The 26,887-nt window shown below is 52.0% G+C and overlaps 1 protein-coding gene and 1 long non-coding RNA gene across 2 annotated transcripts in view; both read left to right on the top strand.

Annotated features, from left to right (window-relative positions):
* Positions 1-26,887, top strand: part of LOC126946807 (uncharacterized) — a 343,776-nt gene that overhangs the window by 24,577 nt on the left and 292,312 nt on the right. The gene's annotated exons all lie outside the window — the stretch shown is intronic.
* APLN (apelin) lies at positions 793-9,957 on the top strand. The gene is made up of 3 exons (XM_050777483.1): positions 793-1,185; positions 6,976-7,147; positions 7,846-9,957. The coding sequence occupies exons 1-2, from the start codon at positions 1,119-1,121 to the stop codon at positions 7,140-7,142; spliced, it is 234 nt and encodes a 77-aa protein (XP_050633440.1). The 5' UTR covers positions 793-1,118; the 3' UTR covers positions 7,143-7,147; positions 7,846-9,957.

Below are 26,887 nucleotides of genomic sequence, written 5' to 3'. Positions count from 1 at the left end.
AAGAAAGGGGACACCATAGGAGCTGTCGCATGTCCCAACAGTGGGGAGGAGCTGAGGGGCAACCCTTGCTGGATTAGTGTTATCCCGGGAAGGCTTCTGGATGCGATGGGATTTGAGGTGCTGCTGCAAGAATGAATTGCTCACGGAAAGGTGGGGTGGGGGCATTCCAGGTAGAGGGTGCCTCCTGGGGGATGCAGGGAACATGAGGGTGCTGGGCAATTAAGCCTTGGGCACAAGCCTAGGCAGTCACCCCCAATTCAGAGCCAGTTGAAAATGCAGAGGAGAGAGGAAGGCCCGTGTGTGGGTGTCTTGACCAAACCCTTGAAGCTGGCCAGCGGCAAGGGCAAGGACCAGGGTCAGGGTCAGAGGTAGAGGGCGTGAGTGAAGGCGACCCAGACTGAGTCCTTCCCTAAGCGCCTAGGTTTCCTGACAGCTGTGAAGGAAGCAAGGTGAGAAAGGGTTAAGTGTGCCCCTCCACCGCCCCAAATGCTTCCTGTGTTTGAAATCCTTCAGGTCTCTGCAAACGCTCTGGCCCCCGGCCAGACGGGCATTGTCCGGGGAGCGGTTGTGGGTTGTCAGAGAGGCTGCGCAGCCTTTGTTGTGGGGCCACCTCAGGGTTCCCTCTCGCGCTCTGGCTGGGGCTGCAGAGTGCGTGCCTGGAGGGGGGCGGTGCGGGAGGCTCGCTCCCTCTCCCTCTTCCTGCCCCCCCTCTAGCCCTCCCGATGACCACATGACCAAGTGGGCTCGCGGCCAAGCCACAAGCTACAAAATGCAGCCCCTGGAGTGAGCGGGGAGCATTCTCGCTGGCAGCCGGGGTCAGGGGCAGTTGCAGCCGCGGCTGAGCAACCAGCTGCTAGGAAAGAGCTCGCCGCTGCCGCTCCCGGAGCCGCCGAGGCCAGCTTCGCGGCGCTGCCCCGCGGCGGGAGAGGAGGCTGCAGAAGAGCGGAGGCGGCCAGCGGGAGCGGCGGGGCTCAGCGCGCACACTCAGCGGCCAGGGAGCCTCCCGAGCTCCGCGCCCGCACGCGCCAGCCGCGGCTTGCGCCTTTCTTGGCCTCCTGGCGCCCGACCTCTCCTCCCCCGCGCCGGCTCGCCGGGGCCGCGGCGGCCCGAGGAGCAGCATGAATCTGCGGCTCTGCGTGCAGGCGCTCCTGCTGCTCTGGCTCTCCTTGACCGCGGTGTGTGGAGGTGAGTGCGCGCCCTCCCGCTCGCCCGGGCTGCAGCCGGCGCGCTCCTTTCCCTCCGCCCTCCTCGCACTCTCCCCGCCTCCCGGGGAGCCCGGCGCGAGCCGTGCAGTAGCAGCCACGCGCCGGCCAGCGCCAGGCAGCAGATTGACAGGGCGCCCCGGGCCATGGGGCGGCTGGCCGCAAGAACCGCTTCTTCTGCGGGGCTCAACTTGGCCTCTGGCATCATCTGCCCGTCACCTTGACCCTCCTAACTGTCGCTCGCAGTCCCAGGAGTGCAGGACCACAGGTGTGCGCCGCGTGCCCCATGCCCTGCACCCCGCGTGGTGAGGGTGGAGGCCGGGGACATGCCCGCTCCCTCGTGGATCGATGGAAGGAACTGACCAGAGTCGGGTGGGCTGGGCTCCCATGTTGAACGTCTTCTGGTCCCTGAAGGCTGGGAGCCTCCCGCCGGTCCAGGGGCGCGGGAAACCGGGGATGATGTGCCAACATGCAGACGTGACACTTGTTGCATAGGCAGGAGTGCGCGGAGGGGGTGGCGGCATGGAGCCCAGCTGTTGCTCCTTTTGGCCTGCATGTGTGAGCAGAGGCAGCCTCCCTAAGGCAGGGCCGGGCCCAGCCGGGCTGGGCTGGTCTTCTCCTCCCTAACCCCAAGGTCCTGGCTGGCCTCCTCCCCTGCACAGGATGCCCTCCCCATTGCCTCCATCCCACCCCCAGATACTTGGTTCTCTTACATCCTGGCTCCAGCCTTTCTTTCTGTCCCAGGCATGGGCATGCTTCACCTTAGTCTCCCTGTCGCTAAGCACCAAAGGAGGAAGCACAGCACCTGACCCAACCCCTCCCTGCAGCTCAGGAAAGGGGAGTCCTTTTGCCCTCACCTGCCAATACTTGGCACTAGTGCCCACGTCCGCCCCTAGCCTGGTCCCCACCCACGCCCCAGCAGCCCCATCCCGGGCTGCCTGTCCTCTGCGTGTCAATGTCTCCTGGGGCTGCCAGCTCCCACCTCCAGCTGCCACAGTCCTATGATCTGGCTGTCATTGCTGCCTGCCTGGCACCACACAAGGGGAAGGCCAAGACCAGGTGGACTAACGCCAGGACCATGGCTGGAGTCACAGGGAGGTGGGAGCAGAAAGAAGGAGAAGGCAGAGCAACGAGTTTCCTAGGGCAAGGGCACAGGGTCCTACGTGGTTCCAAACCCTCCAGAACAGGAGGGTGGCATGCAGCCCAGGAGCCTCCGAGGGGTCCAGCCAGCTCTGCCTGCCTCTCATCGCAGGCCACCTCCTTTCTCTGCTCTTGCTTTTTGGCCCTGTTGTGGCCCTGGGAATACTGCCTGACTTCTCAGAAAGGCGTGGTGGTTGGGGCTGGCACCTCCTGCCTCCAGGTAGCTGGCCAGTGATCTCTCTCTTCAAGACCTGAGCATGAAGTCAGCCACCACGACAGTAAGAAGTGGGCAGGTTTTTTCCACAGAAACTCCTATCAGGCAGGTAACAGAGGGAGCAAAAGATACTAATGTAAGATACAAATGTAAGATACAAATGATACACCATACCAGCCTGTCCTCAGGGAGCCTACCATTTGGTGTCATTAACAAGGCATGATACTTGTACAATACCACCACAGGCAAATAGTCCAGCGTGGTGCCTTCAGGGAAGAAAAAGACTGGGTGCAGAGAGAGTGTTCCAGAGGAAGGTGGGGCTTCTGGATCTGCACACTTGGTGCTCCCCACACAGGCTGTGGGGAGACCCCTAGCCAATAGACAACCATTCAGACCCTCCTGGGGCCCAGCCATTGGGACAGTACTAGCAAAGGGGAGACAGCTGGTTTCAAGGGAAGGGAAGTTGGCCAGGATGCCTGAACACGGTGTGGCTGGTCCAGAGCCTGCCACTTCGTGCTTTAATACCCCCGTCTTCATTAGGTAATCTGTCTACTCTGATTTGGGTAAATTCGTTGCCCTCACATTTTGCTCAAGCCTCATGTTGGAAACTTTCAGGGCTCTCACTGACTTCTCTACTCCCTGACTTCTCCTGGAGCCAAGAAGGGGCACGTCCCTGGAGGTGGCCACCAGCCAAGGGTCCAGGTACACATGTCCTGCTCCTGCTGGCTCCTGTCCTGGGTTAGAAGTAGGAATCCCAGAACCACTTTGTCCTTGGCCCAGACTGACATGCTGTCCCCGGCCAGAGTCCCCAGTCAAAGTTCCAGCCTGAAAACCATACTTCCTCCTCTCCACAGTCTGTCCTGACTTGGAATGTCCGCCCCCGACCCCTCTCCACACCGCCTCTCATCACCCCGATACCACCGTGTACACTCCTCCACTGCCTCCTGACCTCGGATACACTTTGCTCTTGTGAGTCTGAGAACTCCTGGGCCAGGGCCAAGTGTCCCTCAGTCTCTGAGTACCTCTCTTTTTCCCCTTCTCCTCCCCCTCTGCAGGCCCAGCTCAAAGCCTGCAGTCACAGTGGGAGTGTGAGGAGAGCCTACTGTACCCCTCCTGCTCAGGGAAGGGCATCTCCACTCCATCCCCAGTCCTTAGCACTAAGCACCCGTGTAACCTGAGCCAGGCCTCTCCACGCAAAGAACTAAGGCAAGGGAAGCAGAGGGCCGCCAGACAGAGCATGATGTATCCCAGGGCAGCAAAGCTGGCACTGGAGACAGCACAGGGCCCTGGAGAAGGCGACTAGGATGGGGGGCTGGGCAGACAAAGAGACACATGCAGGACCACAGAGCAGTGGAGGGGCATTGCCAGCAGGGTCCCCAACGGAGGACACATTTGGGCTTTTAAAGTCATCACAAGACAGGCCAGACTGAGAGGAAAAACAGGTGCGTCATTCCTGATGAGGCTGGCATGTTCCTGAAAAGTCGCACGTACCTCTTTGTGCGTTGGCAGGGTTGGAGTTCAGATTGCATGAAAGTCAAATCCTGTCCTCCCCCGACTGCGGTTCTCAGCATAGAGATGCTATAGCTTCATGGCTGATGGCGCTTCAGCAGGCAATGGCTCCAATCTCTCTAGGCTCAAGATTGTTTGGGGGATTGCTCCAGCCTCCTTTTACGTAGCAAATGAGCTAGAAGAAAATATTTAAGTGCATTAGGGCTGGCCTCCATTTCTAAAGGGGAATTCTTTTGTACAGTCAAGACCTCTGCAGTGATGAGAATCAACAACCTCTAATTTGTTCCTTTGGACAGGATAAAGCCAGGGTTTCAGGTGTCAGCTTATCTCATGGTGAGCCAGACTCAGAATCAAAAGTAGGAAACAGGTGGGTGATGGGCTCAGAGTGCGGGAGGAGCCAGCAGAGCTCGGTGATGCTGAGGACAATGAGTCCCCTACCCAATGGGAGGGATGCAAGAGGCCTGGGGCTGGTCTCCAGAGCCTGGCTGGGGGCTCAGTCAGCTCAGAGCGGTTCTCTGCAGACCTAGAGTCTAGACATCTTCCTGGCCAGAGTCAGAACCACCAACCCTGCTCCTCATCCTGACATACGGCCTCTAGCCCTCCCTTTCTGACTGCCGCAGACTTACAATCTTGGGTGCTGAGCACATGGAGATGACGCCCTCCCCCTCCTGGCACGGTGCTTCTCTTCTCCATGTCTGCCACCACCCTGAGCTACAATGGCCTGCGCCACTGCCCCATCCCTTCTGCACCCCCAGCAGTTCAAGGTGCAGAGGTGAGAGCCAAGAGTTGACTTGGTTCACTTCACAAGGCCCCTAGGTCCTTCCCCTGCGTTATCAGCATCATTCAGATCCATCCTCAGTGATCACGGTGAGCCTTGTGGGGACCCCAGAACTCAAGGCAGAGGCTGAAGCAGCTGTGGTGGGGAGCTTAGTGAAGGTCTTTCCCTCCTCCCCCTCTCCAGCCCCAGCCCCCTCACAGATGGCGCCAAGAGGGTAGCTCTGTGATAGTCAGACAGAAGCAGCCCACTTGTTCCATCCATACTTACTGCTCCAAAGTGCTAAGATAATTTTTCTTTTAATTCTCATAGGTTATGAATTTAAGGAACAAGTTGGCATGGAATTGTGGCTAGCTAACCAAATGACCCAACTCAACAGCGGGGTCCTCATGGACCTGGCGATTTTTCTTGGGGAAAGAGGGAAGGAGGGTGCAGGCTTGGAGAATATGTGTTTATGTATGTATTTGTGGAGGGGGTGGGTATGTCTGGGTGTGAGTGGGGAGAACTGCAGGCCCAGAAGCCCTGGGGGAAGAGAGCCCTAAGGCCAAACCCGCCCACTTTTGGCCCAAGAGGAGCCTAAACACTTGGAAATTGTGTGCAAGTGGAGGAGGACTCACAAGAGCCAAGGAGCCAAGGAAGGAACAGTGTGGGGATGTTGGAGGCAGAGGCAGAGGGGAAGGGGGAACTGCCAGCGGTATCACTGGGGTGTGAGCATCCAATGGGAGGCTCTGTGGAAACTGTGAGCAAGTGGTGGGAATTCCTGGGTAGATGGCAATGGGGCTCAAGGGACAGGAATCTAGATGCAGGCAAATCAGATCGTGTGCAGGGGGAGAGAGACTGTTACTCATTATCTCTGGCCTCAGATGCTGTATCTGCACAGGCCCGTACTGGGCATTGCACAAGTACCCTGCCTGGCTGCCTCTTCCCCGGCACCATTTCATCTCCGCACACAGCCTGCTGTCACCAACCAGGCTTGTCTTGGGGGTAGCAGCTCAGCTTCCCTGCATGGACTGTAGGCTTCATGAGAGTCGGCCTGCATGACTTTTCCCTTACTGCACCCAAGGATACCCTGCCCCACTTGGATTCCATTGTCAGGGCTCAGTCTGGTGTCAGGAAGCTTCTACTCTAAGCCTCCTGACAGATGTGGACAGATGTAAAGAGGAGCCCCAGAGTGCAGAATAGAAGCCAGTTGAGATTGAAATGGAAGGAATTTACATGAGACACAGGATGCAGGGTGTGATCCAGGAGTTTCAGGAGGTAGGGCATTGATGGGGAGGTACCAACTTGCAGCAGCGCACCCCGCTCCTGGTGCACGGACATGCTGCTGAAGGTGACCATTCTCTCATTTATTCATTTTCAAATATTCGTGCAGTATTTATTGGTCTCTAAATCTGGTCTCAGGTTTCTAAATCTGGTGACAGTATGAGGCAGGCTGAGTCGGAGACCCCTCCCTCTTAACCTGCCTGGCCCAGCCCCATCCACTGGGAGGACTTGGTGCCCTAGAGAGGCCTAACCACCGATGAGACACCCAGGGGCGAGATATGAGCTCCCTAGTACTCAAAAGTGGGTCATCCTGCATATCAAAGGATGTAGGAGTAAAATGACGTGATGTTCGGGATTTGCTTTAAAATACTGCAGTCAAGGAAAATAGAAAAGGGATAACTAAAGCATATGTGACTCCATCTGGATAAGTGTTGAATCCGGGTGATGGGTACATGGTGGTGGGAGGGTCATTGTAATGTCATATGTCTAAAATGTTTGAAGTGTACCAGTCGCAGGGGTGCCATGGTGATTACTGCCTCCTGCCACCCAGCCAAGTACAGGCATGACGCCCCAAAGTGCACACCCCCCAATGATGTTCCAAAGAACCCACTTGTGCCTGTCGGCAACATGATATAACTGTCAAAAGGACAGAAAATCAGCTGCATCAATGGCAAGATGTGAGTAGTAGGTTCCGTTTGTGCCAGGACAGTGCAGAAATGGCAAATTTTCCCTCAATATGAACAAGAGAAACAAAGAAAATCTATGAGAAGTGCCGCCACATGGAGAGACCACCCCTCCCGTGGGCCTGTGGTCTGCGGCCCCTGCTCATTTCCAACAACCTTCCTCACTAACAGGCTTTCTCCTTCCTGCAGGGCCCCTGATGCAGCTTCCCTATGGGAATGGGCTGGAAGAGGGCAATGTCCGCCACCTGGTGCAGCCCAGAGGGTCGAGGAACGGGCCAGGGCCCTGGCAGGGAGGTCGAAGGAAATTCCGCCGCCAGCGGCCCCGCCTCTCCCATAAGGGACCCATGCCTTTCTGAAGCAGGTACTTGAGCCTCTGCTCAGTGGACAGCGCTAAAGCGGAGGGAGAGGGACAGCCTAGAAGCCGGGTGACCCTGCAGCTCAGCACTGGCCAGACACATCCATCAAGCAGTCCTGGCGCCACACGCACAGGGACTTAGAGTTGGCAAGACAGCTTATGGGGCAGCTGTCTAGCGCCTTTATTTTACAGACGATCTCCTCGTCTGAGGCCCAGAGAGGGGCTTGACACTTGGGGCCAGTCTTCCTTCCACCCTGCTGCCTGGGGTTGGGGAGGCTGGCCTGCTTAGAGATTTCTAGACATTCTGGTGGACCTTAATGGCTGGGGAGGGGTGCCCAGGGCAAACCTACAGATGTCCAGTGTAGATTGTCACCAGAATTGGGGAAGGAGGCAGAGAGCTCTAGGGGCTCTCAGGCAGAGAACAAGAGGACAGCTGTGGCTGTGGTTGCCTGGAGCTGTGAGAAGGAGGGAAGAACCAAGGCGGCAGCAGAGAGAGGAGAGCTGAATTCTGTCCCTCACTTGGTCTGCTGGCTGTCCCACTGCAATGGGGACAGGCAGGCACCAACTCAGGGGCCTTGGGCTTGAGGTTTGGGCTGAGTGGAGTTGGGGGAAGAGAGAGAAAGGGGTCTCCTCTCCTTTCCTGGGGAGTTCCTTTAGTCTAGGATATGTCCATGACTTCTCTGTTGTCATTTTTGTCTCCTTAGGACTGAAGGGGCCCCCAAGTGCCCACCCCCTGTGGTTCTGTCTCCTCCATAGATTGGTCTGCTTCTCTGGAGGCGTCATGTCCATTCAGCTCTCACCTCACACCTGCTGTAGCCACCGATGGGCCTGGCTCTTCTCACCTGCCTGCTTCCCCCAGTGGCGTGTTCCTGGCTGTAGTTTGGATGATTCCCGTTCTCTCACAAGGATCCGTCCAGTCCATCTTCCTGGCCCCTCCCTGGGCTGACTTTGGAGACCCAGCCCCGGAAAGCCTCCCTTCTTCTCCAGGTCCCCACTGCTCTAGTCCCTGCCTGTCTCATCTAACTCCCCAACCCTTCACTTGGGCCTTCCTTCCTCATGTCTGCCCTGGGCCCGGGGTGGAAATGCTCCCTTCTGCGGGCTCCAGCAGATCCCTTGTTTTCCTGTCAGTTGGACCCCTCACCTGGCCTCCAGGGAGGAATGCAGAGAAAAGCAAGGGGAGACTCTAGTTAAGAGGTGCTGGCTGCGGGGATCCAGACAGGGAACACTGGGGGCACAGAAGTGTGGCGGGGGGAGCTCTGGTGAAGTGGGTGGAGCATCGGTGTTTACTCAGTTAAGGAAGAGGTAAAGGAGAGGGGCCTATGAAGTCCTTTGTCACTTCTCTTGCCTTACTGTGCCTCCCAATACTCCCTTCTTCCTGCCCCCACACCCCATCCCCAGCTAGCCCAAACTCTAAGTCAGGAGGGGAGGGTGCTGGGTCTGACATGGCTCTATACCCTCCCAGGAGTAAAAGCCAAGCAAGAGGTTGTTTTTGCCAAGAATCACAGAATATTAGAACTGAAAGGACCCTTGGAGATCCACTTAGCCTTCTTAGGCAAACGCCTGCAAAAACAGAAGCCTGGAGAGGGGAGTGACCTGCTCGGAGTCATTGCAGAGCCGGAATGGGGACCAGGTCTCCCATCTCCTACTTTATGATGTTCTCTTCCCTCTTGATGATGTCTTTTCAAAGCAAATGAAGTGCCTTTTCCCGAGGCTGGGGCTGGGGGTGGCTGGGAGGGGAAGAGAAGGGAGAGGCAAGCTGGCTGTGAACTATCCTGTTGTAGGGCCGGAGCTGCTCCCACCTCCCTGACTTACCCCTGCTGCACCATTCCCCCAGCTGGGCTGGAAGGTTCCATAACTGGTCAGCTGCCCCCATTCTGGCAGCATTCCCAGACCCGGGGTACTCTCATAGGGGCAGCTCCTGAGCTGAGACTACCGTTCAACGCCAGTGGTGCTGGTTTTCAGGAGCATGAGGTAGCCTTCAATCCTTGGACTCCATGGCCTTCCCTTCGTGCTGACTGGACCTTCCTTCCAGGGCTTTTCCTTTGGGGGAGGTGGAGAGGGGAGAAGAAGGAAGGGAAGGGCAGAAGGAAGGAGGGACAGGAGGAAGAAAAGAAAGCAAAGGAAGGGAAGGAAGGAAAGAAGGATGGGAGGAAGTGCAGCAGGAATAGCACCCTCTCCCCGGGAGGCCCCAGCTTCCGTGAGGGGCCATCACCAGCCATTCCTTGGAGGGAGCTTTCTCACCTATTGCTTGAGCAGGCTTCCCAGGAGGGAGAAAGGGAAGACAAGAGCCTGATGCCCAACTTTGTGTGTGTGGGGACGGGGGAGTCAGGGCCCCCCAAGTCCCACAATAACCCCAATGTTTGCCTATCCGCCCCCCCACAAGCCTTCCTTTACCTCTGCTGCTGCTAATGCTGCTGCTGCTTAAAGGCTCATGCTTGGAGTGGGGACTGGTCGATGCCCAGAAAGTCTCTTCTGCCACTGACGCCCCCATCAGGGATTGGGCCTTCTTTCCCCGCTTCCTTTCTGTATCTCCTGCCTCATCGGCCTGCCATGACCTGCAGCCAAGCCCAGCCCCGTGGGGAAGGGGAGAAAGTGGGGAACGGCTGAGAAAGCTGGGAGATAGGGAACAGAGGAGGGTAGTGGGTGGGCTGGGGGGGCTGCCTTATTTAAAGTGGTTGTTTATGATTCTTATACTAATTTATGCAAAGATATTAAGGCCCTGTTCATTAAAAAATTGTTCCCTTCCCCTGTGTTCAATGTGTTTGTAAAGATTGTTCTGTGTAAATATGTCTTTAAAATAAACAGTTAAAAGCTGACAGTTCGCCCTTACTCTTGGAGGTCATGTTCAGGAGGGGCGTTCCTTTCCCCTGGGGGCCATGATTGTCCCCATGCCCACATATTGCACGTGCAGGGAGGTAAGTGCCTGCATTCCAAATCGGTTCTAGGTCAACTGGCCTCAAACCGATTTGCCACGAGCTCACAAAATGAATCCCTATGCTTAATGACCAGGTCACATAAAATCCAGCCCTTATAGGTTTTCTGGCATCTGTTTGGGTGTCCTCATTTTTTTGGCAGTGTCATTTAAAGAATTTTTCAAAAGCAATTTATTTAAGAACATGCTGATTAAATGCAGGATCGCTACTAAAAATTGTTTTGTATCCTTGGTGGGTGTCTTCTGCTATTTTATCTACTTTTGAACACTTTCAGGACTTTTTAGCCAGTTTGCCTTTCTTGAAAAATGTTATGTTTTCAGTAATAAATACATTTGATAATGACTGTTTGTATCATTTTATGTTTCACAAAGTGGAGTTGCTTGATAAATGAGATAGCCTGAATAATAAAATGCAAAGAGTTGAATATAATTCTGCCCCATCTGTCTCACTTCATGCTTGTTGTCAAAATGCCAATATCTTGCATAACAGAAGGGAACATTGGGTACATGCTAATTTGGTTAATAAACCCATTAGGTGCACACATGCATACACATTACAAAGCAAAACTCAGTGAGAAGCAGAGAGGAGGGATCGAAATGGGTTCATTTGATAAATCTCATGGGAAATCCTATAGATTTGACAAATATTTAGTGCTAGAAATATACAATTTTAAAGAAAGGGCCTTCACACAAACTCCCTAAAAAGTCATAAAAATGTTCAATAGGAGAGAAAATAGAAAAAGTCACCCCCAAGCATACAAAACAATCTCATTATTGACAAAATGCTGCAAGTTGTGATAGTGATTTAAAAATGCAGTGTTACAGCTGGGTGCAGTGGCTCACACCTGTAATCCCAGCACTTTGGGAGGCCGAGGCGGGCAGATCACTTGAGGTTAGGAGTTTGAGACCAGCCTGGCCAACATGTGAAACTCCGTCTCTACTAAAAATACAAAGATTAGCTGGGTATGGTGGCGGGCGCCTGTAATCCCAGCTACTCGGGAGGCTGAGGCCAGAGAATCGCTTAAACTCAGGAGGCAGAGGTTGCAGTGAGCTGAGATCACGCCACTGTACTCCAGCCTGGGTGACAGAGCCAGACTCCATCTGAAAAAAAAAAAAAAAAAAAAAATCATGTTACGTTGGAAGTGCCTCTTGGGAAAACTGGTGCAAAATGCCTTAGTTAAAAATTACTAGTTTGACTTTTAGGCAAACAGGTCATCAGAGGAACTGGTTTTAGGCAGAGGTTTCAGGTGGACTGACTTTATGCTGATTAGTCTGTAACCTCCCTAATCATCCCCAAAGTTCTAAATTCACGTGAAAGCAAGGAGAAGCGGGTGGAGCATGGGGCAGGACAACTTAATACCGACCCATAAGTGTACAGTGAATTAGATAAGTGAATCTAGAATCTGGTCTTCAAATTCCACAAGGCAAACTCTTTCTACAGTACTACAGAAGGTCCCCTAACTAGAAAGAAGAATTAGATACAAAACGTGTTTGATATTCTTTTTTTTTTTTTTCCCCCCCAAGACAGAGTCTCGCTCTGTCTCCCAGGCTGGAGGGAAGCCAGTGGCATGATCTCGGCTCACTGCAACCTCCACCTCCCGGGTTCCAATGATTCTCCTGCCTCACCCTCCCAAGTAGCTGGGATTACACGCACCCGCCACCACGCCTAGCTAATTTTTTGTATATTTATTTATTTATTTATTTATTTATTATTTTTTAGTAGAGACAGGGTTTCACCAGGTTAGCCAGGCTAGTCTTGAACTCCTGACCTCAAGTAATCCGCCTGCCTCGGCTTCCCAAAGTGCTGGGATTACAAGCATGAATCACCACGCCCAGCTGTGTTTGATATTCTTAGTAAATACAATACGAATTCGTAGTACAAGATGGCACGCTATGGACTGGTGGGATCAGGGAAAGCTAATAAAAGTGTGATAAAAACAGGCCCTAGAAGGCACAATAGCATTTGGTTAAGTTGGCGAAAGGATGATGGGCAGTGACGGCGGGGACAAGGAAGGGGGAGCAGCCACCAGGGTCCATGGAACATATGTAGTCCACTGGATACTACTGGGTGGATGCAAGTGTGACCTCCTTGGGGCAGGGGATAAGGAAAATAAAATTGGTGGCTTCTGTAAAGATAATTAGACCTCAAACCAAAAGAAGGCTGGACATATGATATGCGTTGCTACTACCCTTTGGAGATATCTTGACCAAATAAATACAACAGAAGCAGAGTAGGGCATTGTTTTTCAAAATGCAGAGCTTAGGAAAAGAAATAGGAGTTCACTTAACTGATTGTTGCTGGACTGGAGGTCCTGAGCTGAGAGGTTGACGAGTGGGGGCAGAGAACCTGAAAACCTACACTCTTTCAAATCCATCCGGAATTAGGCAGCCTCTGAAATGACAGAGATTAGGGAGGCAAACAGACTCAGACCACACACAGCTTTTCAGGACCCCAGGTGTGGTGTAAAATGAGCCATAACTGCTTAGAAATCTAACATTTCAGACTCTCCCGTAGGCCTGGCTGGCTCGGTACCCCTTGTAGGGGCTGGGCTCCTCTGCATTTAGGGAACCATGAGGCCTGGCCTGAGCAGCCATTCTGAGGTCCTTACAGAATTCAATTCTCCAAGCCTAAAGGTTATTCAACTGAAATGTCTCAATCCAAAGTTTCTTTCTGACCAGAGTGTGCCTGTGCCAGCTAACTGCCAGAGGAGATGGCAGAGATTTACTCAATGTCTTCCTCTCCCGGCTTGAGAAGGGCCGCTGACTTAGCCAGCATTTCTCGGTAACTCTCCAAAGGAAGGCTTCTTCTCTAGGACTCCTTTGAAAATCCAGCTTTTCCTATGTACTGGCCAGTGCTCAGAGAAGGAGCCCAGCAAGGGACACCCCTTGCCGCTGTCTTGGACTTCAGCCAAAAGTCCAAGTCGCATCCAGGACACTTCCTTGAATGTTTCAAATCAGCTGCCAACAGACTTTTTCTGTAAAGAGCCAGATAGTTTTCTTGACTTTTTGAGCCATATGGTCTCTATCCCAACTCAAACCTCTTTGAGTTTGATGCTGCTGCCTACTTTTTAGCACTGTGGTCGGAATTGACTGTGATGACCCAGGTAAAGTTTCTGGCATGTGCAGAAGCAGCCATACACAATATATACACCAATGGACATGACTGTGTTAAAAAAAAAAAAAAAAACTTTATAAAAGCAGGTGGCAGGGCATAGTTTGCCCAGCTCTGTCTCAAATGAAGCATCAGCAAGCCCTTCAACTCAGCCCCTGAACCCTTGCCTGGAGCACAAGGGGAAGACTTACATTCTGCAGCAAAGTGTAGAATTAAGTGATTTAATACACTGGTTATGAGATGGCCTCTGATAATAATCATACTGACAGAGTGATTCCAGTGGAAGGAGAAGTCTGGAGTCAGATAAGGTTCAAATCCTGGCACCGCCATTTACTCACCTGTGTGACCTTGCAGCAAGGGTCTTGATCTGGATGAGCCCATGTTTCTGCTTTGGGCAGGATGCTGCTGCCCACTTTATAGCACTGTGGTCAGGATTGACTGTGATGATGCAGGGAAAGTGTTTGGCACAGTGCCTGGCCCATGTTACGAGCTCACTAAGTGGGAGCTATTATTATCTCTGCTAAGCCTCATTCTAGCCCTGAGAACTGGACAGGGCAGCCATCATTATCTCCAATTTATAGATGAAAAATCAGGCTCATGGAGGTGAGGTCACTTGTTCAAATTCACAGAGCCACTCATGGGTGAGTAGAGCCTCAAACCTGGGTCTGTCCCCGGCTCAGGTCAGCTGCTGCTATGGTTTGAATGAACCCTTCAAATTCATATTTTGGAAACTTAATCCCTAAATTCATATGTTGATGGTATTTGGAGGTGGGGCCTTTGGTAGGTAATTAAAATTAAATAAAGTCATCAGGATTGTGCCCCTATGATGGAACTGGGGGCTTTATAAGAAGAGGAAGAGAGACCTGAGCTGGCACACTCTTGCCCTCTTGCCATGTGATGCCATTTTACCATGTTATGATTTGCAAAAAGGCCCTCACCAGATGCCAGTGCCACGCTCTTGGCCTTCCCAGCCTCCAGAGCTGTGAGCTAAATAAAGTTTTTTTCTTTATAAGTTACCCAGTCTGTGGCTACAGAAAACAAACTATGACAGCTTCCTTGCTCCTGCTATGGGTCCTCTTTCCCACCATGAGTGTGCCTCAGCCACTGGAATTTTCTAGTCTCCCAGATAACCTACAGGGCCTCCCCAGGGACAGATTTGGTCCTCGGCATTTTTCTTTGTAGAAGCTTAGCTTAGGCAGCAGCCCAGGAGGCCTCTCCAAAGGTGTTAAGTGCTCACCATTAACATCTGATCTGTCTGGAAGTCTGGAGCCAGGCACCTGTTTCAGGACACCTGCTTGGCGGTTGGGGTTCCTTTCTGCACAAGGCCAGGGGCTCAGAAACCTGGGTTCCAGTCCTGAATCTGCTTCTACCCAGGGCTTTCTGGGTAGCTTAGCAAAGTCTTTCCTTGGCCCTTTCTGGGCCTCAGCCTACTCACCTGCCCAGGACACCTGGGTGGGTAGATGTGAAGCACCTGCTTGTGACTAGGGCTTTGTTGGGGTCCCAGCTAACGGTGGGGGGTGATTCAGGCTGCTCTCCAGAGGCAATTCAGGACCTGACCCAGGGACCTGTAGGGAGGAGCTCTGGGAGAAGAACTGGGCATATGGCAGGAAAATGGGAACCTAAGCCAATGAGGGAGTCCACTGCTGGGTTACGTGGGTTGCACAAGCTTTCCATAACCCCAGTGGCTGCTGGAACCTCCATTCCATACTTCCCCCTTTGCACAAATTAAATGCTTTCTGATCTTCTCTGAGTGTTAAAAAATTGGCACACTGCTGTAGAGCTAGCCAGGTGGTGTGAAACTTGGGGTTCTGAGCTCTGGATCCTAACCCCAGCTTGGCCAGTAACTGGCTGTGCGACTCCAGGCAGGTCTGTTCATCTATTAGGGGTCCTGGTTCTCCCTCATCTATTTTCATAGGATGACAATCTCTGCTTTCCCTACCTTAAACACACAGAATCATAGAAGGGCAGAGCTGACTTGAGTCTGACAGATCATTCAGTACCCTAAGCCCTGTTATTTTTACAAATGAAGAAAGTGGGACTCAGAAAGGGTAAGTGAACTCTTAAAAGAACATAGCTAGATAGTCCTAGGAAGCTCATATAGAGTGCTTCTCATGTGCCAAGCACTGAGGAGCTTCACCTGTCCTGACTTATTCAGTTCCCATCACAATCCCATTTTATAGCTGAGGAAACTGAGGCACTCAGAGGCTAAGCCATTAGTCTAAAGATCTTCTGTGGTATGTGCAAACGAACTGAGAGAAACAAGGTGGCATTGCTTTAAAGGAAGGCAAAGGCACTGCTGAAATGCCAATCATTCCCTCCAGGGCTGCAGTCACCTCTCGTCTGTAGGGGATGGGCTTCGCTTTGGCACCCTCAGTCCCAGGGCAACAGAACTGCTTGTGATTTAGGGGCTGTGGGAGGCCTGCTGGGAAGAGGGTGCCCCTTTTTCCTTCTAGGCAGAGACATCTCTGGCTCCCTCTCCAGCAGGTGTAGGGATAGAGGCTGGTGACTTTGGCATATGTTATGGGGGGTTTCATCCCCCATGTCTCTAGGCTCCTGAACTTTCTGGAAGCCTGGAGTTCCTCTCTCCTTTGGAAATTCCCAACTCCTCAGATGTGAGGGATATGGAAAGATAAGGGAGGATAAACAAAGCAGGGAGAAAAAAGGTCCCAGTGAGGAGTGCAGGGGGATGGAGGAGGGGATCTCACCACACCACCCCTTCCACCTCCAGCACCGCAGAGATCTTCTGATCTGATTATCCTCTTTCCTCCTTCCCTCTACTCTGGGCTACTCCCCAGCTCAGCTCCACAGCCTGCCCCACCCCCATTCCCACTCCCAAATTGCCTGTCAAGTTTTAGGTCCCAGGCCTTGTGTAAGTTTCAAAAGGAGCTCCCCTTCTCTCAATCTATGCCCAAACTTTTAGAACTCAAGCCTAGAAAGAGCTCTTTGGCCTACCCCTACCCCAAATAATCAGTCTCCCGGACAATCAGCTAAAAAACACCTACCCTTGGCCAGGCACGATGGCTCACACCTGTAATCCCAGCAGTTTGGGAGGCCGAAGTGGGCAGATCATCTGAGGTCAGGAGTTCTAGACTAGCCTGACCAACATGGCAAAAACCCGTCTCTAGTAAAAATACAAAAATTAGCTGGGCATGGTGGTGGGCACCTGTAGTCCCAGCTACTCAGGAGGCTGAGGCGGGTGAATCCCTCGAACCTGGGAGGTGGAGGTTGTGCCACTACACTCCAGCCTGGATGACAGAGCGAGACTCCGTCTCAAACAAACACAACAACAACAACAACAACAACAACAACAAAAACGCCTAATCTGTGCAGGACAGCATGCAAGGGACAGTGGAGGAGGAACAGTGGAGAAAGACTCGGTCCTCACCTTTCCTCTGGGAGGCGCCACTGAAAGGAGGTGTGTGGTGAGGGTGTGACAGCCCTCACTAGCTGTTGTAGCCACAGTGCCCTCTGTACCTCTCCCCTGCAACCCCAGGGATGTTCCCCTGGCCTTCAGCCTGGGCACTGGCTTCAGCAGGACCTGCAAGGGAGGGAGCTTCATGCCCATCTTTTAGGAAGCAGAAGCAGGGAAAGCCGCAGCCTAAGTCACCCAAACCCCACTTCCGGTGCTCTTCTAGTTTCCCCAGACTTCCCTTCCCAGGTTCTCCACCTTCCTCCAATTCTCTGGGTCCTCCAACTTCTAGCCAAGGCTTGCCTCCCCCCATAAAGCCTCCCTGGATGCTCTCCTAGCCCTGAAGGTCACCTGCAGGTGAGGCTAGAATTGGAACCCAGACTTCTCCCCGCCACCTCCAAAAGCCCTTGTGCTCGCCAACCGTACACTTCCTGGCCAGACTAGGCATGGCCATAGCCACGATGGAGGTGATGATGCTGACAGTGATAACAAGGGAATATAATGATCATACCTTCCAGCACGGGATGCAGAGACTTAAACATCCTGACTCCTCCAAGTTCCAAGCCTGGGTCAGTCACTTCACCTTTCTGGGCCTCAGCTTTAGCTTTTCTAAAATGGAAGTAAGAATCTCCGGCTCCCTCTCGGGCTTCTAGTGACTGAAGTTTCTGAAGTTAAAATGTTTGGTGCGGTAGAGAGTGCTGTGCGTGTAACAGGGGGAAAAAAACCCACCTTTCTTAGCGGGTGCCATGAAGACCACCCTGTTTGCATGTGAAAGTGCTTTTTGATCTGTAAAGGGGCTATGGGAATTCATTTCTCAGCATTCACTGAATGTTTATTGAGGGCCTACTTTGTACCACATTCCTTATAACCTGGAGAGGGAAACAGATGTTATTCAAAAATCAAAACCGAATGTCTAACCAGGAACTGTGGCAAGGGCCCCGGAGGCGAAAAACAGGCCTCTAGGAAGTTTATCACTGAGTGCACCATCTGGGGTCAGCGAAAGCTTCCTGGAGGTAAAGTGGGAGCTGACACCTCAGGAGTGAGCAGGGGTTAAGCTGGAGAAAGGAGGTCTCAGCAGAGGGAGCACAGGGCTTGTGTCCAAAGCACCAAGGTGGGAGGAAGCAGATGTGGTTTATTGTTAAACCCATTTCACAGACAACGAAGCAGGCAGGCCCTGAGAGAGTCTGTGACTTGCAGAATGAGAGATTTCGCTGAACTCCTGTGTGCTGGCTGATTTCCTCTGTGGCTCTAGGCTGGGCAAGCAGGATGTACTATGGTCACTAAGACATCCTCTTCCGATAACTTGCCCAGACTCTATCAAATTCACCAGCTGAATATGAGGCGTTGAGAATTCCCCACCCACAGGAGTGGCTGGCTACATGCATCTGGGTCAGCTTGATGGCCTGACACTTTGGAAACTTCTTATATGTTTCCCTTTCTTCGCGCTCGGCCTCCCTTTTTCCTCCAAGCCTGCTTATTCTTTGGGGGAAACCCAGTGTATCATGAGAGGCTGCCCCCTGCTGGCTCAGTTCTGGAACTGCAGGGACTTCTTGGGGCTTGCGCCAAGTCTAGGCACAGGCCATTATAAGAAAGTTCCCGAGGTCATCTCCTCTTTCCTGTTCGGCAGGAGGTGTGAGAACGAGCAAAGGCCAAAGTGTGTGTAGAGGAGTGGCTGACTGGTGTTAATCAAAGACGACTTTTTTTAAGGGGGGCAGCTCTAAAATTGCTTCTACTCCAAGATTCTGAGTCTGAACAATTTTGCGGGTGTGCCCCCCTGACTTGAGAGGGTGAGAGGGTGCCTCTACAGGTCATGGGCATACGTGGGCTCCATGCACGTGCTTGTGTGAACACCGAATGGGTATGCATATTTGCTCCGCACTGTGTAGCATATTATAGTCCGTATGCCTGTTCACTAAGAGAGGGAGAGGAGTTGCCAACCCAGAGGCACCAGGAGTGAAGTCTGCGAGGGCAGAGGGCAGCATCTGGGTCTCCAAGGCCAAGCCAGGCCCCATTTGCATCCTTACAGGACTGTCCTAGGCTGTCTGGCCCTCAAGCTGTCCCAAGGAGCTCTTCCCTCAGTGAACCCCATGTTCCCACCAGTTTTCTCCCTACCAGGTACACCAACCCTGCCCCACCCCCCACAGCTGCTGTGGGAAATCTCATACCTTCTGGTGGCCACAGGCAGATCTGATTCCTGCGTGTGCTCATGGGAGAGGCCTCAAGGAGCAAACCCTCCCTTCACCCTGCCCTTGCCACGGCCCACATCCAGGGCTGCTGTTTTCCACTATCTGGGCTGGTGCATCCCTACAGCGTGTTTCTGGCCAGCAAACATTCTAGTCAGGTGGTGTCCAGACCTTGCTGGCTATTAAAGATTTTCACTATTGCCCCTGTCCAATTCCCATTCTCCCAGGTGACATGTGCATTTTAACCTGGAGCTTCATGAGGCCACGAGTTAGGGCGTTACTCTTGTTCTCAGGCAAGGTTTTTTTTTAAACAATCCTTTCTCATTGCTCCTCCAAATGGCATGAAAACACTAGCCTACCTTGCTAGTCTCAGCAAGCAAAAGCCCTTGGTGAGGCCATGAGCCATCCGTTAAATACTTGAGCTATTAGGTTGAAAGCAGAAGTGTCAGATCACAGTTGAATGACCCCCTTGGACTTTGCCCAAAAGGAAAGCTTTCTGAGTGAGCTCAGAGGGATGGGAGCTCTGGAGGCTCCAAGTTCAGCTCCAAGTGAGTGCTCACACGCAGGCCGAGCCTTGTCTTTTGCCCATGGGTGGAGCACACCAGCCACACCCGCAGCATTTCTAGGAAATACCCTCTTCTGCTCCCTGGCTTTGGCCTCAACTCCTCCTTGCAGAAGTGCAGACAGTGGAAAGTTGATTTTCATAGGCTACTGTCATGCTGGGCTCCTCCTCCGCCCAGCCCATGACTTGCCCCTTCCCAACTGCTGTCCTCCCCTTATGGCGCCCCTGGGGATTGTGAGGTGGTGTGACAGAAAGGAAGCTTTCATCCCAGTTGTGCCACTTGGTAGGTGAACCACTCTCCCCCTCTTAGCTTTACTTTCCACTATCTATCTCAAGGGGATGGTAACTGTACCCTTTGCTGTTGTCTTTAGACCCAATTGAGACACTGGATCCAAAAGTACTTGGAAAGGAAAACCATTGCTGGAAGCACACAAGTGGTGAGCTCAAAGCTCTGAGGTGCTACCCTCAGCCAGCTGTCTGGTCGGCACAGAATCTTACCCTTGCCAGAGTCCCTTTCTGATTCTCCGTGTGCAGGAAGATTTGTGACCTATAGTCATATAGAATCCCAAGCTTGGCAGGGACCTTTGTTGGGCCATCAAGGGATAATACAAGCTACCATTTCTTGAGCAATTATATGTTATGTACTGTTCTAAGTGCTTTATATATTATACTCATTCCATCCCCACAACAAGCCCATGAGGTAGAAACTCTTATCATTCCCATTTACAGATGAGGAAATCAAGGCTCAGTATGATTAAGTGAATTGCCCAAAGTCACACAGCTGGTAAACTGAGCCAAGATTTGAAGTCTGGCTGTCTGGCTCCAGAATCTGAGCTCTGAATCACTGTGCTCTGTGGGCTCTACACGGCCCTCACTGGGCAGGATTTTTTGCCTCTGCTTGTACATCTCCAGTGATGGGGAACTCATTACTTCCCAACGTAGCCTATTCTAACTTCACATAGCTGTGGCTGCTGGAAACTTCTAGCATGTCTGGCCAAGCCTTTGGTGATTCAGACCACACAAAGATCTGTTTCCTGAAGGCTTAAGCAGGGGATAGGCGAAAAACAGGAGGCTACAGAAAGCAAGCATTCTCCGTGTACCCCTTGACACACAGAGACCCCCGATCCCATTCCTTTGGGTATGTCAACTCCTTTTCCTCCAATGGAGGTTGACACAGGAAGTAAGATGGTCCCCTCCACCTCAATATACTTTTCAACTGAAGAGAGTTGGTGAGCCCACCTGTTTGCTCCAGTTAGAGCCCAGGACATACGCAGTGACCACTGTGTTAATGAGTGTGCACTAAATACTGAATGAACGAATGAATGAATGGGCATGTGAATGAAGAACAGGATCATAGCCTCCTTTCCTGCCAGCCTCAGTCTGCTGGAAGAGTTGGTTTTGCACTGTGCTTTGAGATCCTGACAAACAGCATTTCCATGGTAACGAGGCATAGACCTGCCAGTCTGCAGGGCCAAATTCTTTCCTGTCACATGGACTGTGAGCTTGCTCCAGAAAAGATCCTAAACTACCGTCAGTGTAAGCAGAGCAGGTCACTGTCAGCTGGGAGACCCTCAGAGTGGGCACTGTTGGGCAGATCTCCCAGCGCCTGTCTCCTCTGGGAACTTCCCGGACTGATCGACCTTACTGGAGTTTCCATGGTAACAACACTAGGCTAATGGGTTGCCAGGGTGATGGTGTGCTACTGCTAAGATTGCATGGACCGGACCACACAGGGCCACCGAGTTGAAAAGATGCTAATAACACCTTTCTGAGTTTCCATGACAACAACACTCAAGCACCGGGTAGGCTTTGTCCCAAATGCAGATTAGGCCCCCGCCCTCCACGCTCTGGGAGAACGCCCTGGGAGGTTGGGCCACTGGAAACTGTCGTAACCTCCTAAGGGAAAGAGATGGCCAGGGTCTGTTTCTCCTCCTCAGCCTCTTCTCTGCCCAGGGCCCCTTGCCATACTGTTCCTCAGGGCATCTGGTGGAAGTAGCCTGGTTTTGGGCAGTTGGAACTGTCAGGGAGGAGTTCTGGGACAGAAAGACAGCTCAGGATGGGTGGTATGGGAGAAAATGGAGCTTTGGGGTACCTTTGGGATCCAGTGCCTCTCTCGGTGTATCTGCTCCCAGGCCAGGGAACTCATGCACTTTGGGGCTGAGGAAGCTGCCAAGGAGCTCTCTTTCCCTATCAAAGCCAAAAGCATGAGGTCAGAGTTTTCAAACATTTTTTTTTTTTTATACAGAGTCTCGCTCTCTTGCCCAGGCTGGAGGGCAATGGCATGACCTCAGCTCACTGCAACCTCCGCCTCCCAGGTTCAGGTGATTCTCCTGTCTCAGCCTCCTGAGTAGCTGGAATTACAAGTGCCTGCCACCACACCTGGTTAATTATTATTATTATTTTTTGTATTTTTAATAGAGACGGGGTTTTGCCATGTTGGCCAGGCCTGTCTCGAACTCCTGACCTCAGGTGATCCACCTGACTTGGCATCCCAAAGTGTTGGGATTACAGGCATGAGCCACTGTGCCTGACCTCAAACTATTTTTTTAAAGCCTTGGCACATATAAATTCCATCAAAGTAGGCTCAGGGGCCCAGAGCCCCACCCATTCAGTCTCATCCCTCTCCCTACCACAGAGTCCCCTGAGGCACCCAAGCTTCTGTGGAACACTATTTGAAAAACCTCTGGTCTAGGCCACTCCATCTCATAGTCCAGACAGAGATGCTGAGAATCAGAAAGGGCAAGCGCCTTGCCCAAGGCGCCACCGCCAGTCATTAGGACTGCCAGAACTAAAACTCAGGAGTCTCAGTTTGTAGGGTTACTCCCAATCCACTAGGATGTTATTGACCTCTAATTTGGGTTCTCTGACTTCCAGAGGACCACTGGAGCTTCTGCCCTTCTACCTATTCACGGAGCTGGGGAGGAGAGAAGGTTCTGTTGTGGGGGCAGGCACAAATGTTTAGAACAAACCTTCCAGATGTGACATTTTAAAGCACCTACTAAGTGCTAGCCATTATGGTAGGATATGTTTTTCTATGCTGGGTGTCTTTTTTTTTTTTTTTTTTTTTTTTTTTTTTGAGACAAAGTCTCACTCTGTTGCCCAGGCTGGGGTGCAATGGCATGATCTCGCTCCAACCTCCACCTCCTATATTCAAGAGATTCTCTTGCGTGCCACCACACCTGGCTAATTTTTGTATTTTTAGTAGAGATGGGGATTCACCATGTTGCCCAGGCTGGTCTGGAACTCTTGACCTCAGGTAATCTGCCCACCTCAGCCTCCCAATGTGCTGGGATTATAGGCGTGAGCCACAGCGCCTGGCCCTGGTTGTCATCTTATCTCTTCTTTATAACAAGTTATTGAGACAGGCATGGGTATCTTCAACAGATGAGAAAACAAAAGCTCAAGGGGAGTGAACTGAAGCTTGGGTGTATTAAACATTGAGCATATCTTTAGCAGGGATGTCTCCTTACTGGCTCCAGGAGGGACCACTGGGATGAAGGCTGACCCATGGCCTATCTCCGGTGACACTGGGCTGAGGCAAGTGGATGCATTCAAAGCATTAGAGACACCTTACTGCCTGCTGCACCCCCATCCCCTCACTAAGTCTGCCCCGTCAGGGATGACTGTAGGGTAACTCCAGTCTCCAAGGCCAGGCATGTGTTATTTATTCACAACATGGCACAGCTGCTGGCCACAACAGACAGAACATCTTGTGGGTTGGGTTGGGGGTGGGGGGGCAGTGGTTCCTAGTTGCCATGGAAACTTGAGGAGGTGTCAGGAACACCACATCATGTAAACATTCCATAATTATTCATTTGGACTGGGGCGGCAGCAGGCAGTCACTTCCCCAATTACTAAACGCTTGGCCTTGCTGGGCCACAACCAAGGCTGGTGGGCCTGGTGGGTGTGGTTCCTCCTTTGGCTGTCCAGGAACCGCCCAAGCATGTGGGCTGCTGCCAGTGGCTTTCCTGGGACTTCACTGGGGCTCATTGAGCGCTGAACTTTCTCCAGTCGCACCCCTCCATCTGGACATCCTTCTCCTGTCTTAGTCTGTTTGTGCTGCTGTAACAACATACCTGAGACTAAGTCACTTATAACTGGAAATCTCTTTCTTACAGTTCTGCAGGCTGGGAAGTCCAAGATCAAGCTGCTTTCAGGTTCAGTTGTCTGTGGAGGGTGGTTCTCTGCATCCAAGATGGCACCTTGTTGCTGCATCCTCTGGAAGGGAGGGACACTTGCGTCCTCAGGTGGTGGAAAAGACAGAAGAGTAAAAGGGAAGGAATGCTGTGTCCTCGCATGGCAAAAGAGCAGAAGCCAACAAACCTACTCACTCAAGCCCTTTTATAAGGGCTCTAATCCCATCCATGAATGCTCCACCCTCATGACTCATCTCCGAAAGTGGAGACTTTCATAATACTGTCATATTCGCTGTTACGTTTCAACACATGAATTTTGGGGGACACATTCAGACTGTAGCACCCCCTTTTGAACTCCAGCTCCAGTAGGATAGCCCTTCTGCCTAACCCTGCCTGCCTCATGCCTCTCCTTAGTTCATAACATCCCTCTTTCATCTGAGCTTGTTTGCATTTGCTTGCTTTTGCTGTAGCAAGGATCATGCTGGATTGGGAGTCTGAGCACTGACTCTGGGACCAGCTCTGTGACTCACCCACTGAGTGTTCCTGGGCAAGACCTTTGACCTCTCTGGGCCTCAGTTTCCCTCTCTGTAGTCTGTTTGCTAGTTGCTCTCCCCCTCTAGACTGTGAGCTCTCTAACTGCAGGGATAGGTCTCTGGTCTGTTGCTACAGTCTCAGCCCCCTGTACAAGCACATAGTAGGTGTTTCATAAGTGTTAAATGACCAGAGATAATAATGAGCTGCCCTGTACCCTCCTCCATTCCTATTCAGATTTTTCCACCCTGGTTCAGTCTCCTTAGGGCCCTGCTATCCCTGCAAAGGTCTGAGAAACTCATGGCAAAGCCTTCATTGGGCTAATGGCCCTACCATTCCTAAAAGAGGCCAGGAGGGAGACACCTTAGGCCCCAAGATAGAGGTGGGGTGGAGACCTTGGGGCCTCTGGCAACCCCAACTTGCGCCCTGCTATGCCACCTCCAAGCAAGGGTGGCTGTGAGTGTGTCAGTGAGTGGGCCTTCGATCCGCAGGGGCAGCAGCTCCACTACAAGCTGCCTTGCTCAGTGAAACGGCAGTATAACCTAGTGATTAGAAGCATAGGTATTGAAGTCAGATGGCCTGGGTTCAGATCCCAGCTTTACTTCTTATCAGCTGGGAGATTAAGGGCAAGGCACTGAACTTCTCAGGGCCAGTTTCCTCATCTATAAGATGGAGGCAATGATAGTGCCTGCCTCATAGGGATCATGTGCATTAATGCTGTGTGTGTGTGTGTGTGTGTATGTGTGTGCGTGTGTGTGTTTCTGATAATGCTTGGCACCAAGTAAGCAATCAGTAAAAATGAAGGGGGCAGCAAGAGGGGAGCTCTTTATCCCAAGTAAGGGTGGGGCGTCCCTCCCTCTAATCTACCCCCTCCCCCCATTGCCATTACCCCAGTTTCTGGTCAGAGTTGTCCTACTTTCCCATGGGAAAAAAGCCCAGCTGGCTATTCTAGTGTCACTGATCTGGACCCAGCAGGACCCAGACCAGGGCAGAGTTTTCTGTTCTTGTGGCCTAGTCCTTCCCAGCTCCCTCGCAGCAACAATCAGTTTTATTTATTTATTTATGCCCCATTTGTTGAGCACCTAGTCTATGCCACTCACACGCTTCAAGTGTTTCTTGGATCGACTCTCTAAACTCTGCTTAGAGGAGCTCCTACCTTAGCTGCTTGACAGTCCCTTTTTCTGTAGCATCGAGTCTCCTCCAAACTATGGCCCTCCCATTCTGCCACTCAGTGGCTCTGTGATTCTGGACCAAATCCCTCCCCATTCTGTACCTCAATTTCTTTAGCTGATAAATGAGGGTCTGGAAGGTTTCTCTGGGGCCCTGTGTAGCTCAGGTGGCTATAGATGACTGGTTCACTGGCTCCTTGTCCCAGGGTCAGAATGAATTGTGTGTATCCTAGGAGCTCACAAAGGGAAGGGCTTGGAAGTTTGAGCTGCTGGTTTCCTGCCTGCTGGGGCAGACACAGTCCCCAGTCTCAAGGTGCTCCAGGTTTCCTGGGGAAAAACTAAGACCCATGTTGGGAGCAGGGGTGGGGCAGGATTCCTAAAAGGGAGACCTCCATTTCCTCAGTAAGTTTCCAAATATTACCCAAAATGGGCTGGACTCCAGCTGAAAGGCCTTGCCAAGGCTGGATAAAAGCAGCCGCCCAGCTCTCACTGGGGCCTTCCAGGCCTGGATGGAAACTCTTTCACTGGGCTTGTCAGCTGCTTGGAGAGCCAGCGGGGCTGAGTGGCTGGAAGAGGATATAATGGGGACAGCTCATTCGCAGTGAGAGCCAGGCTCCCAGCCCGCCTGTCTTCCTTGTGGGCCCTTACTTGGCCCACGTGAATGCTCTCCCCAACACTCCCTCACTGGACCTAATTAGAGTCCCACTGACCCGTGGCGTGCATCTTACCACCTCACCATGCAGGGGCTTCCCCACACCACCCTCACAACTTCAACCTTAATTCGGGTTACAGCCTCTTGATTGATAGTCAAGGAATTCTCACTCATTTTCAGCCGTTGTCTGGCCTGCTTGAACTGGAAACTCCCATTCGGTTCCCTGTAGGGTGAGAGAGTTCTTGACCTTACAGACACAAGGGAGAGGATTTGAGCAGAGGAGCAGCACGCTGAATGTGCTGAGGCCTAATGAAAAGCCAGTACTAGACTTGAAACACTTAGAGACTGGATACCCGAATTCTAGTCCCGGCTTGGCTGCTTATTGCCTATATGACCTAGGGAAAGCCATGTCACCTCTCTGCATCTGTTTCTTCACCTAAAATAGGGACAATGAGATCCTTGTTCTGCTAGCCTCACTGGATTGATATGAGGCTCAAGTAAGCCTGTATGGTCATCCTTTGGTATCCACGGGGGTTTAGTTCCAGGACCCCCGCATATACCAAGATCCATGTATACTCAAGTCCCACAGTCAGCCCTTTGAGACACATACACAAAAGTTACCCCTTCACATACACAGGTTTCACAATATGTGAATATTCTATTTTCAATCTGTGTTTGGTTGAAAAAAGAAATCCACGAATAAGTGAACCAGTGCAGTTCAAACCCATATTGTTCAAGGGTAAACTGTATATGGAAAAGTACTTTTTTACCTACACAGCACTGTGTGTGTTTCTGATAATGCTTGGCACCAAGTAAGCAATCAGTAAAAATGAAGGGGGGAAGCAAGAGGGGGCGTCCCTCTCTCTAATCTACCACCTCCCCCATTGCCATTACCCCAGTTTCTGGTCAGAGTTGTCCTACTCTGGGTAGATGACAAGATGCCCTTCCTCTTCTCCTAGAAGCCTGGCATCCACATTTCCCCTTCCCCTCCGCCATTTGCATTGGCTTCTTCCCCTTGGCCCTCAAATGTGCTCAGAGATCCCCCGTCCAAGTTCTGAGA

The sequence above is a fragment of the Macaca thibetana genome, chromosome X (assembly GCF_024542745.1).
Source record: "Macaca thibetana thibetana isolate TM-01 chromosome X, ASM2454274v1, whole genome shotgun sequence".
Classification (NCBI taxonomy): Eukaryota; Metazoa; Chordata; class Mammalia; order Primates; family Cercopithecidae; genus Macaca; species Macaca thibetana.
This window is presented reverse-complemented; position numbering and strand designations above follow the sequence as displayed.